The sequence below is a fragment of the Lytechinus variegatus genome, chromosome 1 (genome assembly GCF_018143015.1).
Source record: "Lytechinus variegatus isolate NC3 chromosome 1, Lvar_3.0, whole genome shotgun sequence".
Classification (NCBI taxonomy): Eukaryota; Metazoa; Echinodermata; class Echinoidea; order Temnopleuroida; family Toxopneustidae; genus Lytechinus; species Lytechinus variegatus.
In genome coordinates, this window is record NC_054740.1 from 3165990 (window position 1) to 3187431 (window position 21442).

Below are 21442 nucleotides of genomic sequence, written 5' to 3' on the forward strand. Positions count from 1 at the left end.
CATACGTGTACAGTCCGGGACTACCGTGTACACTCCGGCTTCTCACCCGGCGCCATCCTTGATGTACCGGCATGTCCGGGAGAAAAATTGAACATGTTCAATTTTTCATCCCGGAGTACACGGACTGATCATCATCCGTGTTTATCCTTGTAGCCTCCTTCTGCATCCGTGTAGCTACCGAATGCATCCGGGAGGCACCTTGTAAGAACCGGGTGATCCTTGTTGATACCGGCTTTATCCGGGGTCAAATGTTTGTATTGTTTGCGTACATGAACAATAGTAGTAGAAGTAGTAGTAGTAGAAGTAGTAGTAGTATAGCAGTAGTAGTAGTAGTACAGTAGTAGTAGTAGTAGTAGTAGTAGTAGCAGAAGTAGTATAGTAGTAGGTCTATATTTTAATTCATCGTTTAGAATCATTTTGAAACACTATGGACTTCTACATGCTGTAGAATGTAGATTCTCCTCCATTTTGTACTATTGTTATTATTCTTATCTTGTCATTAGTATTACTGCTGACTAAAATAATTTAGGATATCAATTGCCCGAATTGTGGATTTTTTATCTCCTTGTGTATCGGGATACAAACGCCACTGCAAAATACGTTCGGACTTAATTCATATGACTGCCCTCTGTACATGAAATTTAACTATGTGCTATTGCATTGGCTGTGCAGATTGCATGCGGTGCAGTTGTACTGTTATGACTTGCATATCTATCCGGGTACCCATCTATACAGCAACGTGTGTAGACTCTTCACTAGTCGCTTTATAGCTATTTTTACGGAGATCGCCTTAGCCAGGGTGTAAAACGGAAACGGGCGCCCGGGGGAGGGGGGGGGCACTTCCATTGAAGAGTAGATACCAGGCGCGACCACAAGTAAAGAGTGAAAGGGAAAGAGTGGGTAGGTACGTTACGTATAGGCATACGTAACGTTATAAGGGTGTCAAAAACGATGATTAAAATACTGAAAAAAGGGATATATTTCCAATACTTGGACATGGTGTAGGGAATCACAAGCCGAATGCTTGTTAAGAGATGCATTTTCATTTTTTAGGTAGACTACTGGAAAGAGTTGTTTTCTCACAACTAACATCATATTTACAAGATAATGAGTTACTTGACCAACATCAATCCGCGTACAAGCCTGGTCATAGTACTAGTTAACAGATACTATTTATAGAGAAATGGGTGATGACACCATTACGGCACTCATTATGCTTGACATGAGTTCAGCATTTGACACAGTAGATCACACTATCCTAATTGAAAGGCTGAACTCATTAGGTATCAAGGGGACTGCCCTTGCTTGGTTCATATCCTATCTATCAGAACGATCTCAATATGTTAGAATCGGTAGTTCTATCTCAGGTTTAACTACTCTGAAGTTTGGGGTACCCCAGGGCTCTGTAGGAGGTCCACTGCTCTATTCCCTCTATATGCAACCAATTAGCAAGATATTTCGTAAACATGGCATAAAATACAATTGTTATGCCGACGACATACAACTCTATTTGTCTTTTCAACCCTCAATGTCTGCACTGAACTCTGCTATCTACAAGATCTTAAGACATGGCTTGTATCTAACTGCCTGAAACTGAATGATGATAAATCAGAATTCTTAATACTTGGATCGAAGTTTATGCTTAGAAAAATTGACTTTCAGTCATGTCATGTCCATCTTGGTAGCTCTTGTATCACTTCGTCAAAACAGCCCGTAATCTAGGGGTTATATTTGATCAGGAAATGACTTTTCGCAACCATATCACTCAAGTCCAACAAAATGTCAGATATCAACTACGTAATTTGAGTTTCATCAGAAAGTCACTGTCTAAACCTGCAGCCGAGATACTTATCCATGCTTTAATTTCCTCCCGTTTAGATCTTTCAAGTTTGCTGTTCTCTAACCTCCCACAAAAAGATTTAACAAAACTTCAACGTCCAAAAAATTCTGCTGCCCTTCTCTTACCTTACACTAAAAAGTACGACTCCATCTCGCCAATCCTCCAGTCCTTAAATTGGCTGCCTGTTGGTAAAAGAATCACCTTCAAAATTCTTTTACTAATACACCATTCAATTCAGCTCTATCTCAAAATATCAGCCCTCACGTAGTCTTCGCTCATCATCTGATGCTCTATTCCTCCAGACACCCAGAACAAAACACAAATGGGGGGACCATGCATTCTCTGTTATAGGACCAAAGCTATGGAATCAACTGCCTATTCAATTACGCCAAATTTCATCAACACAAACCATCAAGTCCCAGTTAAAAACTTATTTAATCTCCCATTAACAGTTAATATTGTGTTTATTCAGGAGAATTCAAATTCTATTCTTGTTTGTTTTCTATTGCTGTTGTGTTTTGTGTTTATTTTCCTTGACGCGCCATGAGCACCGAAAGGTGGACCTTTACGCTATATAAGTAGCCACCATTATTATTATTATTATTCATAATCTGTAGAAGACTTACTTCCCTTGTTTGGGGTGCTTTTCGAAACCCCATGCATGATCGCGCCTGGTATCCACTCATCACTGGAAGTGTACCCCCCTAGAAATCCTCCATTTCTGGGGAAAGTAAAACAAACTGCCCATTACATAGTGTGCAAGAGGCATTTCGTTTGTGCAGAAGGAGCAGGCAAAATGGTTTCGGCTGGAGAAGAGATCTGATCCATGGAATGAAATTTCAGTGATTCACCAATAACGCACATGAAATGCGATATCGAATCGATGGACTGTAATGATCTATATCTAAGCCTTAATTCGGTAAGTTTTTAAATTACTCAATATGTACTCGATTTGTTTGAAAAACAACTTTCTTATCCACGTCATAATCTACATTTCGCATGTCTCCAGCCAGCTGGAGTCATGATAGCCGTGGTACAGGTACAGTCCCGCCGCGAGTTCAAGCAGGCATAATGTGCTATGAAGACCAGCCTTATATGCATGGAAGCAGGATTTCAACAATTTGGAATGGCATGCTGGTATCGCGTGAAAGATTTTTTCACACGAAAAGCAGATCCAAAGCGCCTGTTACACGAAGCTTAGCAATGATTGCAGAACATTTTTCAAGGTTTGATCCTATTGACTATAATGTACAATCAATCTTAATAATAATGAAGTGTATGATTTATCGTTAACCTTTGTGTTAGGGGACCCTAACATAACCGTTCCTGAGGTTTGCGAAAGGTTGCAATTATCGGTTGTACATGTAGCAACCCCTAGGATTGTAAAATTGAACCTAAATTTCGTAGTGTGTATAATTATGATCCTGTGTTTTTATTCCAGCAGAAATATTGAATGTTATTTTCATCCATTCATTGTGGCATTAAACTGCCGAAAAAACAGTGCCATACAGTGTGATCAAAGTGTCTTCACACAGTGAGAATATTACACAAACTCTTAAAGGTATTGTTTAACTTTGTGAGCAGCCGATTTAAAAAATTCTCAAACTAAGATGAAACATGTGCACAAGTGCATGTATTAGAACTAATAAACCCTGAAATCAACCATTATTGAGAATGAAAAGCTAAAACTACAAGGCAAATCCCGATTATGTAAATAGGCATCTTATAGACGCCTAAAAAGCACACATAAGTGTATGGGATGAAATTAAGATGGTGTTTCCGGTCACTTTATATTTCAATTTTTGAAGTACTAAATAATTATTTTCGTACGCAATTTTTTCTGGGCTCCAGTTTTTTATTTATAACATATCACAGGCACACAAGTGTGACCTTTTTGCTCAGATTTTTTTAAAAATCAAACCAATGTTAACCAATCACTGTGCACAAATTAAAATTAAGTGTGAAGATATTTTCACACTGTGGACACCTCGACAGTGTGACTGTACACAGCGTGTTCACATGGTCGACTATATGAATGTATTGATTCACCTTGTTGAAATTCTCAAATTTTACTCTTAGTGTGAAAATGATTTTGCATTGGTTTTCACAATGTGAACACATTGTGGCACACACTATGGAACACTGTTCATTCCATTGGGGTATGCTCACTCATTTACACAAAGTTTGTTTATTACTTCAACACCTTGCGTGTGCATATTCTTTTGTATTTTTTATGCAAAGCAACATGACGTAAATTCTTTCTCGGTTTGAATGCAATAAATTCGTTTAGTGCAAAATCTGGAATACATTACCTATCACTGCATCTGTTACACATGCATTTACTGAATGAAGCACGCATATTTTCACCCAAAAAAGAGATGATTTCAATATTACCTGGGGACCAGTTTTCATTGTTTTTGTTTTGTTTTGCTTTTTTTGGTTATCTTCGCTTTATTACCAAGGTGTATGGGAGCAAGTCTTTATCGAGTCCAATACGGTGGGGCAAGGAGGAGAGACTCTATTTCTAGACCCTGCTATACTTACCGATCAAGTTACAACTTTCGACACACGTGGGCTATCGGATCTGGGTGTTTCGAAAGTTCAGGATGTAATGGATGAAATGAGTTGAGTAATTTTCATTTCTTGCATGTATTCTGTTTATAACTGACAATGCTTACCCCGACCAGTGTACTCTATTGACCCCCCCCCCTTGGATAATTTCCCCCTCTCTCTCTCTCTCTCTTTCAAGTTAAACTGTATTGTGCTTATGTTTTTGGAAGAAAGTCTTGGAAATACAATTATAATAACAATAAACTAAAATATTAATACGATGGAAAAAATAAATCTATTCATCTGGATTTACTTGTTGAAGCAGAGGACCGTTTCACGTCTGATCCGGGACGCTTCTTCAGCTCTTCTGAACTGGCTGATTTTTAAAATAATAATAGTACTACGCGCGTTACACTTATAAGCATAAATACCCTGACTTACTGAAAAAGTATATCGGTTAAACACACTGCTAAGTCTGGTCAGATGTATTACAATTATTGCAAGTAAATATATAATAAGCCAAGTTTAGAACGACTTGCCAAATTCGCCAAACGCTTCTTGAACCCAGATATTTTGTTGATTGAAAAAGGTAGGCAGACCTTAATTTTGTTAAGATTTTTTTTAAACCAGTTCTATGAATTTATGAGACGTTATCGGAAGTTAACAATGCAAATAATGTACCCCAATTAAACATTGCAAAGCGCCCCAAAGACGAGCTCGGTCAGTAAGCTCCCTCGCTTTTAGTTTTTTTCGAACGATCTTAAGCATTTTGCCCCCCCCCCCCACACAAAAAAATCTGCGTACGCAATGTCTCACAAACAGGTTCACTACGTAATTTTGCCAGACTTGCGGGGAGAATGCTTGCATTTACACTGTAACCTGTATGGCCGCCTTCTTGGATTTTCCAAAATGGCCGACAAAATCAGAGTTAATAATTAATTCTGTTTCTAAGTAACCTTGAATAATATCTTTGGCACTAAACCACTATTTATGAGGAAAAGGTATCAAATAATCAAATTTATTTCATAAAGAATATAATTTTCATGACATTTTGCGTTCTTTTTCTACGAATTACCAGACTCGAGCTCATGTTGTTAATAATGCGACCAAATCTTACAATTCAGTAGGGAACTGTTAAACCAGGGTGTCTCAATGTCTTTACATATCATTTAGCATGTATTTCAGATACCATATTCAAGATCACAGGTCATTCAGGGTCAATGAAATATGCCATATTTGGGTATCAATTTTTAAGCATGTTTTTGACACAGTCTTCTTAATTTTTAAAGTGTATGGGTTATGACGTAACACTGATTATCTTGCATGAGTTTCTGGTCACATTTTCACGGTCGAAAGTCATATAGGGGCAATGAACTTTGGTGTGGTTTCAATATCTAAAATTTACCATTGCTAAGATTTTAATATTTCAAGAAAATTTCTGCAAGTATAAGTCCCTATTTTATAAAACTTTTAATTATTGGTCATCAGGTAATTTAGAAAATATTGGGTCAAATGCATAAAATGTAGCAATTACTTTTTCTAGGTTTTTGCTTGCTCAGTGTGCATAAAAAGGAGCACGCAAATGCTTTTGCTACAGTCCAGGTTAGGCCCCATAGAAACTTGACCAAACCTTTTTTATATATATATCTATATATATATGTATACATATATATAAACCCCTCAAAAAAGTTCCGCAACTCAAGTTTGAGTGCTAATAAATATCTTATTGTGCCATCATCATATGTAAAAGTGGTATCATTACAAAGTATCATTATTCCTCTTTACGATCATGTGTCATTTTTAATGCTAGTGTTATCATGAAATACACAGACATGATAAATATGCAGCAATGTAAAAATGAAATGTTGCAAAATTCGTTGCCATGTCATGTTTGAGTTCTGCAACTCAAACTGCAAGTTTGAGTGCTAATAAATTTCTTAATGTGCCATCATCATGTGTAAAAGTGAAGGAAGCATGATTATTCTTCTTTACAAGCATGTGTCATTTGTAATGCTAGTATTATCATGAAATACACAGACATGATAGTACGCAGCAATGTTAGACATGAAATGTCGCAAAATGCGTCGTTTGCAATAGCGAATTTCCTATTGTTTCGAGGATGGACCGAGTGCATTCACTGTCGCGTGCATGGTAGAAATTCTATAGAAATGGAGACTCTTGTTAGAAATCAATGCATTTTGCAACATTTCACTTCTGACTTTTCTCAGTGTTCAGGGTGATTGCATATTTCACGATTACATAATCACAGCAAATGGCATGTCATTGTAAAGAAGAATAATTCAGCTTACCAATGATACTAGTTTCATCTTTTATACTTCATTAACCAAAAAGATATCATCCCCCAAAACTGAGTGGCAAAATTTTTTTGAGGGGTTTATATACAATATTTTTTTATAGTTTATTGTCAATTCGAGGGTGCTGATTACGAATCTGGATGATGCCACTAGTGTAACCTTGAGCATTTTCCGAAAATTGGCAAAAATCCAATATGGCCGCCAAAATATTCAAATTACCCATGAAAATCCTAGAATTGTCTGCACATTGGCTATGAAATGCATGAATTCGTGTGGCAGGAGTGCAATACTCTCTGAAAAAATATTTTTTGACAAAATATTTATTTTCCTGATATTCAAAATGACTCTATTCTGTACAATATGAATAGGGAAAACTAATTTTCACAAAAAAAAGCACTAAACCGAAAAACATTGCGATATGAACGAAGTAATATATGCAAATCATCATTTCTAACGAGATATATCATTTGTTATGCCATGTATATGGTAACGTTGCTGTATTTTGTTATCTAAAATAGCCGCCACTGGCCAAAAAAAGTATTAGGTACAATGGCAATGGCCTATGGGGCGCCGTTTGTACCAAAATTATATAAAAGAATTATTTGTTATATAATCATTATAATATATATATATAATTAACATTTTATTTATAAATAATTACTATTTTATAATTTTACAATTTTCATTATTCATATATAATTACAAGCCACGCTTCATTATTTATAAATAATAGCAATTCAACCCTCCATTATTTATCAATAATTATTATGTGTTTTCCATTGTTTATAAATAATGACACTACATACTTCATTATGTATAAATAATCGCAATTCTTTTTTCCATTATTTATAAATAAGTTTGTCAAGTTTTCTATTATTTATAAATAATGATTATTCATTAAACAATGCCAGTGAACATTTCTTCATTATAAATAATTTGTGGAGTTTCCCCATTATTTATAAATAATGATTATTTGTTAAATAATGGAAACGTCTACTTCATTATTTATAAATAATGATTATTTGTTAAATGATGGAAACGTCTACTTCATTATTTGTAAATAATGATTATTTGTTGAATAAAGGAAATGTCTACTTCATAATTTATAAATATAGATTATTTGTTAAGTAATGGAAACGTCTACTTCATTATTTATAAATAATAATTATTTGTTAAATAATGGAAACGTCTACTTCATTATTTATAAATAATGATTATTTGTTAAATAATTGAAACGTCTACTTCATTATTTATGAATAATAATTATTTCAAAATGACTGCCATAGGTCCTAGAAGTATTGTGTACATTGTAACATATGAGACATATCATTTTGACATAATTTGGCTTTGCTTGACACTAAATATTGCATATAATTGTGAACTTTGATGTAAGGGTGGAATACTGTCTAAAACCATGGTTTCTAATTACATATATAATAATGTGTAATTGTGATAAATGCTGTATTTTTAAATTGAAAATTGCCATCATAGGCCCTTATCGTATAATATACAATTTGAGTGGAGACAAATAATGTTCACAGAAAGGGCATAATTTATGTCAGCAATTTTGAATGTTAAAATACAGTATTTACGACCTAAATTACATAAGATATGATATATTTTGTTATAGATCATGTTTTCAAACAATATTTCACGCATACATCACCGTTTGGCCAAGCAAAGCCAAATTCTGTTGAAATGATTTGTTCCCATTCGCATTGTGCATAATACCGTAAGGGCATGTAGCGGCCATTTTGACTTTCCAATAACAGTATTTATAACATAACTGGCAGAATAAATGATATATTTTAGTATAAATTATGCTTTCACACAATATTTTACTCATAGATTACTATTACATACATTTATGTTGCTCACTCCTGTGAATATTGGTTTCCAACTATGCATTGTACAAAATGCTGTTAATGTCTGTGGCGGCCATTTTGAAAGTCAGACAGTACTTAAGACAGACTTGAAAACTGAATGATATATTTCGTTAGAAATACATTTTTAGACAGTACCCCATTAATTTGTCACATATATATGCATTTTAGTGCTCACTCTTCTTTCTCATTGTGCATAATATTTTTATGGCCTTTGGCAGTCATTTTGAATATCAAAATACAAAATTCATCACATACATCATGTACATGGCATATTAATAATACATTTCGTTAACAATTAAGTTTTTTAGTCAGAATTCCACTTGTTTAATCTTGATAATATGCATTTTAGTGATCACTCTTGTGAATTTTTTGGCCCCCATTGCCATTGTACGCAATACTTTTTGGGACATTGGCGGCTATTTTAGATATCAAGATACAACAATGTTCCAATACATGACATAATAAATGATATATCTCGTTAGTAACGATGATTTGCATAATATTACTTCGTTTATATCGCATTTTTTTCGGTTTAATGCTCTTTTTTTTAATTAGTTTTCCCTATTCATATTGTACAGAATAGAGTATACAAGGGCCTATGGCGGCCATTTTGAATATCGGGAAAATAAATATTTTGACAAAAATTATTTCATCAGAGAGTATTTCACTCCTGTCACACAATTTCATGCATTTCATAGCCAATGTGCGGACAAGTTTAGGATTTTCATTGGTAATTTGAATATTTTTGGCGGCCATATTGGATTTTGCCAATTTGAGAAAGTGCTCAAGGTTACACGATTTGAATCATTCAGATTTGTAATCAGCACCCTCGAATTGACAAGGAACCATAAAAAAATAATTGTATATATATATATAAAACAAGGTTATGCCTCTTCTATCCTGGACTACTAGTTAGTTCAAGCAATCTATAAATGACTATTAGTACTTTCTTGACGTTTGAGCTTTTGCCTAAAACGCGTATGCTTAAAGGGAACATTTCACTTATGCGTTTAAGCACTTGCTTAGGTTTTTTCAAGCTGTGTCAAATCAGCCCGAGCGTTTGCTTGATCAGGGCGTTCGCGTTTTTTAATCATGATTATCCACCTGAGAGAGAACTCCAAGATGTGCAGTAGAAAGTACATGAACATGCTTCCTTCCTAGTAAATACAAATCAAATGCCAAACATATAAATTTATTGAAAAGAAACAAAATTATTTTTTCACCATGAAAGAAAATATGTTATTAGAAGGAAGCGGCAATTTGCACTGCCACATCTTTGCATTCGAGTCCTGCCTTTACTGTGAATCGTGTTCGCCCCAGCGGTGATTGTTCGAACCGCTAGCAATTGCTTTCTGAAGGCAAGAAAAGGGTTCAAGTACTAGCAAAGGGTTATCCATGTAAAATACATGTAAAGCAATTGTTGAGGCATGATGTTTTGATTGGTTAGCAACTGCTTGTGCTTAAAGCAATTGCTAGCCATCAATTGCTACTTTTTAAGCATCTGACTCATTGTCGAAAACCCTTTACTTGGCCGCCATTTTGTAAAACTCTAAAATGGCGGCCATATAGGTCTAGGTGCAAGTGGAAATATTTGTATTCTGATACATTATTCAATAAGTTATAAGTTATTGTTAGCTTGCTTAGAAGATTTTAATTATTTGTAAAAAAGCAATCACCGTTATTCGTTATTAAACCGTTTCGTACTGTTCAATCGAACTCCTCCAAACAGCTGGAATGCGAGGAATCAATCCTAGTATTCGGACGATTAGAGAAAGAATAGACTGTCCTATCTTTATCCTGAAATATAGGTATGTAATCATCTTTCCATTCATTCAATTAATTATTTAGATATATTTCACCTTCTTTAGTAAAAATAATACGATCGTATATTTACAATGTGTAAAATAGAATACATAAGGTGTGGGCCCTTAAGAGCTAATTACCAGGGGCCCCACACGCATTGATGTGTATGTATGTGTAGACATAATATATATGCAGCAAATTAGCGTTGCATCCCTCTCCATATCTCTATTTTCGTTCTATATTCTAGGCAGTTGTCATCGTACTATTGTCCACCTCATGTTCATGTGTTGTGTTGTTTCGTGTTATTTACTATTATTATTTGCCTTTTCATTATCTTCATGTATTACTTTACGTGTATTTCTATATTCCTTGTATCTATTTTTTGAGGGGTGCACATTCTACAAGCTTTGCTTTTCAGTGGACCCCTCCATTCCTCTTATGATATATAATTGCATTGATTTAATTATATTTCATGATATTGATTATATTAATTTAACTTGACATGTATGTTAATTTATATTCAAATTACTTTCAAATATGTATTTTTTTTCAATATTGAATTTTGTTCATGCTATTGTTCATTTAAATTGAATCTATTTTGTACTTATTTGTATCATTTTGAAGAATTGAATTTGAATTGAATTGAATGGAAGATACAATGGGAAAGAACTACATAGAACAGGGAAGCAATAGTTTGTACAACTTAAACAATAAAACATTAAGAAACAAAAACTTTAAGAAACAACATGACGAAATTACTTTATTTCGAAATTCAATAATTAAGGACGCACCTCTTAAGGCTATTGAGCGTTCTTTAAAATATTGTTCCCATATAATATTGGATCATTGAATCGTAAGGCTTGAAATAAGCGATAATCTTTATTCTTGCGGGTTGGGTATGAAGAGAGTAATTTGTTTTAAACATATTTTTGAAAGATTTCTGGAAGTGTATTCATTTCATAGTTTAACATAAAAAACAACATACTCGTGTCTATTAAATCATATATCTTTAGGATTCTTTTTATTAAAAAGGTCCATTGGTATGATAATTGAATGGAGCATTAGAATGATTCTTAAAAATGTTTTGACCAATAAATAAATTATTTTATTGTGACTGAAATGTATTACCCCAAGAGCAAAAAAAAACTTGTTCATTCTTTCGTGACATGTCTAGTTTAGTTAAGTTTAGTTTACTCCAACGAAGTTGTAGGACTAACCCTGTTCATCTACCAAGGAGAATGTCTATTGCTGCTCTCCTTTTGAAAAAAATAGATGTGCTACTTACAGTGCCGGCCGCGGGAAACGTCACAGTGCCCCCTAGGGCGAACGCGGTAGCCCGTAGCGGACATTTGGGGGAGGGGGAAGACGCCCGCGTCCGCTCCCCTAAGACATGAGAGCCCTAGTGGAGCGCCCGCGGCTAACCTAGGGTGTTCCCCTAGGATGTTTCGGCCGTGCATTCTTGGTCGAAAGAAGAGGTCTGAATTGACACATTCGTTCAAGACTGGATATGATTTTTATCTCATATCAAGCATAAGTTTTCGACGTTTATCGTGGATAAAATCTGTTATGAAAATTAAAAAGTTTGGGGTTGATAACTGGGATCTTAGGTTTTTCACCGAATGACTTATTGTGTTCGATTACACACTGGCACCAGCTTAAAGGGTCCTTTCATATGAATATTCTTCCCGTGGAATCCGTTATTTCATTCACTGACATCGTAAGTCGTGTTCGTAAATGAGTTTCTGGCAAAGGAGCAGGTATTTGTCGATGTTGATCCTACATTCCGGAGGTCGTCCTAGAACTTTCTACTCTATTCTTTCCCTGCGTGGTCATCCGTTTTTATATACCCTGACATGCCTTTCAGGCGCGGATCTACGAGATGCAGATAAAAGCGAGAAGAAGAAAGCAAAAATGAAAGAAAAAGGCGAAAAGGAAGGGATGGATTGAAGACGAGAAAGAAAGAGATAAGAGAAATAGAAAAAGTGAGAGAAGGAAAAAGGGGAGAAAGAGAAAATAGAGGGGGGAGCAAAGAGGAGAAAGAGGGTGAGGGGGTAAAGAAATAAGGAAAAGGTGAAATGGAGAAGAGAACAGAGGGGATGAAAAAGGGAAGGTGAGACAGAAAGAAAGAGGGAAAAGGAGAAAAGGAAAATAGATTGAAAATCGAAGGGAAGAAGAAGAGACAAAAGAAGAAGGACAGAATGAGAAAGAGAGAAGGATAAGAAGGGGGGAATAAAATAAAGTGAACAAGGGAGGCATAATAAATTGGAGTAAAAAAAGAGAAGGAAGGGTGCAGGAAAAGGTAAGAAGTACAGGGGACAAAAGAAGTAGAAAAAGTAGAGGAAAAGAGAGAAAGCGGGAAGAAAAATTTGGGAAATTGTCCAGTTTTTCATGTCAGAAAATACTTTGGTAACTTGCATCTGCCAATTTCTACGCTGATGACAAATATTGAACATCCTTGCGCTCAATCTTGTAATTATTTTCTCTCACCATGTTCTAAATTTCCTGCTCTCGTTGCATCAATTAAAAACTACTTGTCCCGAATTAACATCCACTCATTCAAGAAAGAAGAAGAAAGAAAAATGAAAGAAAAGGCAAAATGGAAGGAATGGGGGAAAATGAGAAGGAAAATAGAAAAAGTGAGAGAAGGGGAAGGGAGCAAAGAAAAGAAGGGGAAAGGGGAGAAACATAAAATAGAGGGGGCTTAATTTTTCATGGTAATATGGATACCCTATAGTACTTTATAGTTATGAAACTTGTTTTACTCAGTAATGTAATGCTCACGCATGGTGATTAAAGGGATTTTCGACTATATAGAGGTGAACCGGGATGGGGCTTTCATTCTTTAACTTGGTTTGACTTACTCCTTCGTTCCCCGAAAAGAATTGTTAAGTTTGATAGTTAGCGTTTGGTGAGCACCCACCAAAACTCTTTACAAAAGAGAAGAATGGTTTGTATAGCTCCATTCTTGCTTTCTCGGCAAGTGATAATTAACTCGTACAGTACCCATTCCACACACTACGTCATAGTAGCTTTCGAAAACATACTTTTACTTGGGTATGTGTTTAAACATTGAAGCTATTAAAATGTGCTAGATTTTTTTAATAGTTACATTATGTAAATAGCTTTTGTTGCTTTGTTTTGAAGCGCATTGAGCATCCAATCAAGATGGAAAGTGCGCTTTACAAATGTCATGTATTATTATTCTTAGCTGCCATATAACACTGAATTCTTTATTATACCAAGTTGTGACTTGGTTTCATCATTTCCAATTCATATAACAAAATATATTTCGAAGGAAAATGTTGTTTTACTGAAATAAAATAATAAATAATAAAAAAAATGTTCATTACTTTAATTGATGTCCAACTAATCTATCATTATCAAACCTCAGTTCGTAAATATTACAGTTTAATCTTTACATCGACGTCAATTATTGGTGTTATTATCATCATGTAAGTGTATCAGGGATATTAATATTCGCTTTAATCCCATCTATAATTTTGTATAAAATTGGGCGAAATTTATGCGTTGTTCTCATCATGAAGCTGGAACCCCTCTACACTTTTCTCATCCTCCTCTTCCTTCTTCTCTTTTATTATTTCCACCACTTTCATCTCTTCCCAATTCGAATATCTACCAATGTAACTTAAAAACCGCAATAGAGAACAGGTAATGTAATCAGGGGTTTTAGCAAAAAGATGAATCTGTTCCATCTGTTACATTGAGGTAAATTTATACTTTTTATAGGGTGAGGGTTTTAGAGACCCGATTCGAACCGAAATAAAAAGAATATCCTCATTTATTAGTGTTAACGCATCAACAAATTAATCCCCCTCCCCATTTCAATGAACATCCTGTCATAAATTGGATAGCGTATGTGATGAAAGGAGATCAAAGGTGTGGGCGGGTAGCAAGACTCTCCCAGACTGTTGACATTAACAAAAGAACCAAATAAAAAATCGATGAGCACAGCCAGTTTTGCTGGTGTTCGCCTTTTGCACGTCTACTTTGTATGATCTTTGTCATACTAGTATTCGTTTCCCCGTTGCTTTCATTCATGAGAGAAAAGAGAAAAGTAAGAAAATGGAGGAAAAGAGATAGAAAGAAAGAAAAACAATTCCTTCATTATTTGAAAGAAACAAATACAGAAGAAAAACAGGAAGGAAGCAAGGAAGGAATAAATGGAAAGAAGGAATAAGGGAAAAGAATTAAAAGGGAAAACAGAAATTAAAGAATGAAAAAAAAGAAAACAAATAGCATCTAAAATATAAAAAAATAATCAACAATAGAGACCGATCACGCTAGTTTAAAAACATAATGGTCTATCACAAGATAACCAAAGTACATGCACATGTAAACATAATGCAATGTACGTGCCCTAGAGTACCCTAGGATAAGTGCGGGCACGGCCAACATTATAGAGCACGCAGGAAACTGTGGTCGCGGGAAAACACCCTAGTCTGCTCCCCTTGAATACCCTCGGTTAGACGCTCAGAGTAAGATATGTGCTTAATACGTGGGATCAATTTAGTAGCTGTACGTTGGACACTCTCTAACCGCCTCTGCTCACCTAGTTTATACGGTGACCACGCAGCCTGGACATACTCTAAGATTGGGCGAATAATACCCTTAAACAAAAGCTTGATAGAGGCCTTATCCAAATGTACAAAAGTTCTTCTTATAATACCAAGTAGTCTATTTGACTTTGACACCACTTTAGAAATGTGCTCCTTGAAAGAAAGACGTGAGTCTACCTGAAACCCTAAACATCACTCTCACATTCACGTTGATCGACCGATTGCGAATTTTGGTCACTTAGATTATTGTAATAGCTTTCGTTGTAACATGGCTGATACTCAGCTTTCTCAACTTCAAGTAATACAGAACTCAGCTGCAAGATTGATCAACCGAACTAAGAAGTATTCTCACATAACCCCTGTCCTTAAAGAGTTACACTGGCTTCCTATCCATTCACTCATAAACTTCAAGCTGCTGTTACTGGCCTATCATTGTCTTAATTTCTTGACCCCTGAATATCTCAGAGAAAATAAGATATGTCCCTTCACATAATCTAAGATCTTCACATAGTTATATGCTTAAGTGTCCTGTTGTTCATATCAAGTTCTATGGGAGAGGTCATTTTGTTAAACCGCCCTTAAACTTTGGAATGGGATCCATTCTTTACATTTAGGAGGCATCTACATGCTCCGCATTAAAAAGTCGCATGAAGACTAATTTTTAAGAGGTTTTCTTGAAATAATTTACATAATAGCTTTAATCCACTCTCTTTCTTTGTCTTTTTTCCTATTAAACGCATAGAGACGTCCGTGAGCAGTGCTATGCGCTATACAAGCAACGTCGTATTATTATTATTAAAATAATGTTAAGCACATTATAAACACTGTGAGATGTTTATGGCCTGACCCATATCCATGGTCATTCGTTACATCTCACTGTCCTCACGGCGAGGGTGTACAGATGAATGTGGTAGGGTTAAGGAGGCTCTTAGAGCCCATTTAAAATCCCAATATGGATAATTCTGTCATAAAATTCGGGAGTGTTGGTGCCTCAACTGTGGACTGGGGGAGTTTATTCCATTGATTGACAGCCCTTTGGCCAAAGAATAGTCCCGGGGCTGGGAGAGTTTATTCAGCTAATCGGGTATAAAAGGTTTGATGGTCCTGAGATGTTGGCATGATATCAGTGGTCAAGAAAATGTGTTGCTGCCGGATCATATCATGTACGGAAGGCCCAGAGGACCCCATTTTTGTCGGCCATCTTGAATTTTTCATGAAAATCATTTATTATCATATTTTTGCACAAAAGATGGGAAAATATTAAATAAATACGTATTTCACATCGATTCAGATAGCAGAAATCGATTGCAAGTGTTTTCAGGACAGAGTCCCGTTAATATCTTTTGAAAAATATAAGAATATACATGTTTACCAAAACTGTCATGTTTTTGGGCAAAAATTTGCATTGATATCTCCCTGTTTTGTCATTAATATCAGCAATCAATGCAAAATATCAGCATTCAACACGAAAGAGAATATATTTACGAGAACATTGATATGCTTTATGATAGTATTAATGTCTTAACTTGCTTAGATATAGGGATAATACCTCCAAATGCATTCCCCAATATTGCGATAATATGGCACCCAAAAGCAATCTCCGTCACACTCATGGTGACCAGACGTCCCGTATTTCCCGGGATTGTCCCGTATTTTGCTTCTTTGTCCCGACGTCCCGACAAACCCTTCCCGGGACGTCAATTTGTCCCGTATTTCAGAATATTGAACAAAATGCATTTAAAAGTGACGAATTGTCCTCAAAATAACCAACAGATGACGAAGCAGAGACAACAATAAAATCGATAAATAAACTTTTGCAAATTCTGCGGTGATTTTCCGCTTGCTAACCCAAAACATCGCAAACGAACTGGCCTCCTGCCATTCTGTGGCAGGCTACTAGCTAGGCATGTACGTAGGATCGGAGCAGATTCTCTCCACCGAACATGCCAAAATAATCACAAAATCGTTGGGAAATTTGTGTAATTGTATTATAGGTTCTCAGATTACTGTTATGGAGATGTAATCAGAGGAACATAAGTCAAGTTATTGAGTTTTCATAACTAGATCTAGTTGTTTGAGCTTTCGTTTTGAGTCTTGTTTTGTATGATGCCGCGATGTTTCATCTAATTTTGAAGTAAAAAATCACTTTGAAATTTTATTCATTTCTAAAACATTTTTTTCATTTGAAATATATATTTGAAAAACACCAAATATCGTTTTGGTTTTTGTTAGATGATTGGATTTTTTGTTGTTTGGTTGAAGTTTGAACTTTTTCTCTCTTTCTTTCTTTTCTGTCCTTTTTTCTTCATCCTATCCTTCCTGCTTGCCCATTTTTGTTCCATCTTTATTTTCTATTCGCCTTTCCTGATCCTTTCTCTCTGTGTTCATTTTTCTTTCTTTCCTCCTTTTCTTACCCTTGTCTTCTTTATCAAATTTCTATTTTTTATTTCCTTCATTCTTTCTTTCTTTAAACATTTTTTCTCTCCCCCTCCCTTCCTCTCCTTTTTCTTTTAATTCTTTCTTTTCTTCCATTATGTTTTCATTCCCCCTCACTTCATCCTCTTCCCTCTCTTTCCTCCTTTATTTCATTCTTTATTTTATTTTTCCTCCTAATTTTTTCCCTTATCAATTCTCTCCCTCCCTCCCTCCCTTACTGGTTTCCTTCTTTCTTTGTTTGTTTCTTTCTTTCAAGGAATGAAGGAAACATTTGTTATTCCTTCATTATTTCTTTCTTCCTCCTTTTTCTTACTTTCTTTTTTTTCTTTCTCTCCTTTATTTTGTCCTTCACACATGTATTCTTCTTCTATTCTTTTCTTTTTCTTTCTTTCTTTCTGTATTAAATTTAAAGAATGGCGATTTTTTTTCTCTCTGTTATCCTTTTATTCTAACCTTCTTTTATTCTTTTTCCCCTTCATTTTCCCCTTAACTTTTCTTTCTTTTGTTCACCCTCCCAATTCTTTATAATTTTTCACAGGTGTAACACTGTGTAGACTTCTTTCGTGATCTTTTAAGTCGATTGTCCCGTATTTCATTTTGTGAAATCTGGTCACACTAGTGATACCGATTGCAATGCGCTCGCTAGCTTGCCTTTCAAAAGAGTACAATAGACTCAATCGGTCTTGCCTATCCCTTTATTTGATTATATATTAAAGTTTGTAAATTACTGGACTTTTTCTGAACAATTGGCATCACCCATTATCAATGGATAATTGAAAACCATTAGCAAACGATAGTGAATCTTCCTCAAGATCTACAATGTCAGTATTGGGATTAGGTGGCCGATTTCTATCCTTGGGAATAATGACATAATTGGGAATACACAGTTCACTTTTCTTAACACTACAGCCCAATCTAGTTTCATTCAAGGCAAATATATGAATCTTATTGTTGAAAATTATTGATCTTATTTCACCTATATTCTTTAGTAAACTGGCAATATTCAACTGCACAAACCGTAGTCCCTTGGGTGCCAATTACCCATATTTACAAATGGTACTGTTATCTCGGATCATACGATCGTTGATAGATCGATCCATATTAAGACTGTAAATGTAAACTGTTAAAGGTTGGTTGCTTCAGAAAGTGAATGGATCTGTGGTTTTCCATTTGATATAGGAAGGGCTACAAAGATTCAACCATCTTTGGACCGGGTTACATTCACCTTCTTCGAAGACCTTGCTTGTTTTAGTATCTCATAACTAGAAGCAATGGAGACTCCCGTATAGTTTCCTTCGTACTGTCATGATGGACTGTCGAATTACGGTACGTCCTGACTATGACGATGAATAGGTCGGTGATACTCTTTCTTTTTGCTGTTCGCTGATGTCACGACAGCAAAGTACTCTTATCTGATGATGACGACGACGAACTCTGCAGCGGTGTGTTTTGATCCTGGTTGACTATTATACCTGCTTTACCCGTCCGATGACTGCGTTGATGTCGTCGTGTTGAAGATCAATCTGGAGTTTCTCTTTGGCGATTTCGAGCATGATGTTATCTGTATTTTCATCTCTCGATTCCGTTACTCCAAAAACTCTAACGCAGTGTCTCCGCGGGTGTTGTTCAGCTTCGTTTTTTTTTTCTTGGAGTGTTCTGACCGTACGATCTTGTTCACCAATTCGTGTTTAAATATCCTTGGTTTGTTTTGTTTTTTTTTTCATCCAAAGCGGGCTCAAGAAAGAGGATTCTTGATTCATTTATTTCTATTTGTTTCACAAGCTTCGTTCGTTACACATACTCTGCACGCTTAGTGAGTTTGAAGATATTCAAGTAAGTTTATTCTGCATTAGATTTAGATTGACCCATTTGTCGAATTGATACAGGACTCCTGTATCAATTCGACAAGTGGGTCAACCTAAATAACATGAGTATCATTAGTGGTTGGCCGTGGCATTTTCACAAATCCAAAAGTAAATAGTACATAATGGAATGAAGTAAGGTATGTGAGGGACGATGTAGGCATCCCAGTTATTCACAATGTGTAGAAGCACTCGTTAATTGTAAATCGCCTCGAGTGCGCTGCATTGCAACGAAAATTATTACCGCCAGTGCTTTCATTTCGTGTGTATTTCATTTGTAATTTTATAGCTCTGCTACTGGAATAGGCCATTTCCGTGCCTTTCTATCGTCACTTGTACCCCAAATCAGGCAAGAGTTCGGTAAGTTTAAAAACGTTGTTACTATTACATGTCTTTCTAATATTAATAAGTAAAATATACTACTACTACTACCCCTATTACTACCGCTATTGTTCTACTACGATGACGACTGTATATGTACGTCTCCTACACCGCTACTCGAACTGCTGCTGCTGCTGATGCTGCTGCTACTACTACTGAGTAAATATATACTAAAATCATTTTTAAATCATTGTTTTTTTAACATCATTACCTCCTTAACCACTTTTGTAATCATCTTCACCGTATTCAACATGACTTTCACTATCATCATATTCGTCATCATCATCGTCGTCACCATCATTATCGTCGTTATCATCATCCTGCAGGCTCGTATCCGATCATGGTTGTGACCTTCGCTAACAGCATCTTGAACCAGGATGATATCGTTCGCGAAATCATCGGAGCTAATATGGACAAGCACGGTGTATTCTTCTCTGAAAACTACACAACTTCGAACCACGAGATGGATTCTAAGAAACACATTGCTCTTCTCAAGATCCTGGAAGCCTGTATCAAGCGAGCCGATGATAACATCACGTTCGACTGGCAAAGAGAGAAGTACCTACCCAAAAGGAAATGTGAGATAATGTAAAGATATTGCACATTAAGCCGGGATGAATGAATTTTTACATTATTACATGTAGTACATACCAGGGGCCGCAGAATCGGGGGGGGGGGGGGCTGGCCAGCTGGGGGGCTTCAGCCCCCCCCCCCCTACACACACTTTTTTTTAAAAACCGTGTCCAAAAACGTAAAAATAACCATATGATTGTGATTTTTTACATGGTCAGCCCCCCCCTCACTTTAAAAAGCGTTCCGCGGCCACTGCATACGTCAAGGTCACGTACATGTACACGAGAACGAACGCGACCTTTGTCAAGTTTTGTCTATTTAGTTTTATTCATTTTGTTGTAAAAGTAACAGAAAAGAAATATTTTTAAAAATATATTGCCAAAGGTTTGAAGAAGACCCATTGAAAATTAAGAAAGTTTTAAAAACTTTAAGTTTGTGATTTGTGACGTCATATACCAACAGGTGTCCACATATTTTATGTAACATAAAATGCATGATATTTAAATGGTTCATGATGATCAGAAGAATTGCTCTTAAAGTGCGGTGGATTTGTTGACGCGAATCTCTGTATGATATTGTATTCAGAATTTTTTTCCATCACATGTAATCGTAGATTGGAATATTTTTTTTCAACAAGCGCACAACTAGTTACCAAGAACGCATATAGCATTTCCATTATTTGAATAGAGGATAAAACAGCAATGTCGATCAAATGCCATGCTCACGGGCATGGTGCCGCGGCCGGGATCGAACCCCGGACATGTTATGTATACTCAGGCACCTTAGACCACTCGGCCACGCTCCGGTATGGGTTTGTGATTACGATACGGCGAAACACAGGGCCCCATGGAAGAACAGCATCAACAATTACAGTTACATCTGAATATGGGCTACAAGCCGTACTTTTATCCTGCTTGTATATACTGTACATTTTTATTTGTAAAATTGTATGATATTTTTAATCTTATGGAAATAAAAACAACAACAAACAGCAAGGCTACACTGTTAGAAATTTTATCCTTAAAATAAAAGAAGTTCCTGTGGCAGAGTCTCGAGAACACCTGTAATCTTACCAGATTGCGTAATCTTACAGGAAATTAATTGGTGTATGGAAACTTACATTTCCTTCTGTTAAATTGCAAAAAAAAATTCTGTTTGATGAATTTACAGAATGATTCTGTTATTGCTTTTTGCAAAATCGTCTTTCTTTTTTCCGTAA

At 35.8% G+C, this 21442-nt stretch overlaps 1 protein-coding gene across 1 annotated transcript; it reads left to right on the top strand.

Annotated features, from left to right (window-relative positions):
• The first annotated feature begins 2839 nt into the window (after positions 1-2839).
• LOC121406626 lies at positions 2840-20242 on the top strand. Its single transcript, XM_041597633.1, has 5 exons — positions 2840-2879; positions 4246-4464; positions 10321-10399; positions 19559-19629; positions 19977-20242. Exons 1-5 carry the CDS (start codon positions 2840-2842, stop codon positions 20240-20242), a joined length of 675 nt encoding a protein of 224 aa, XP_041453567.1.
• The last annotated feature ends 1200 nt before the right edge of the window (positions 20243-21442 follow it).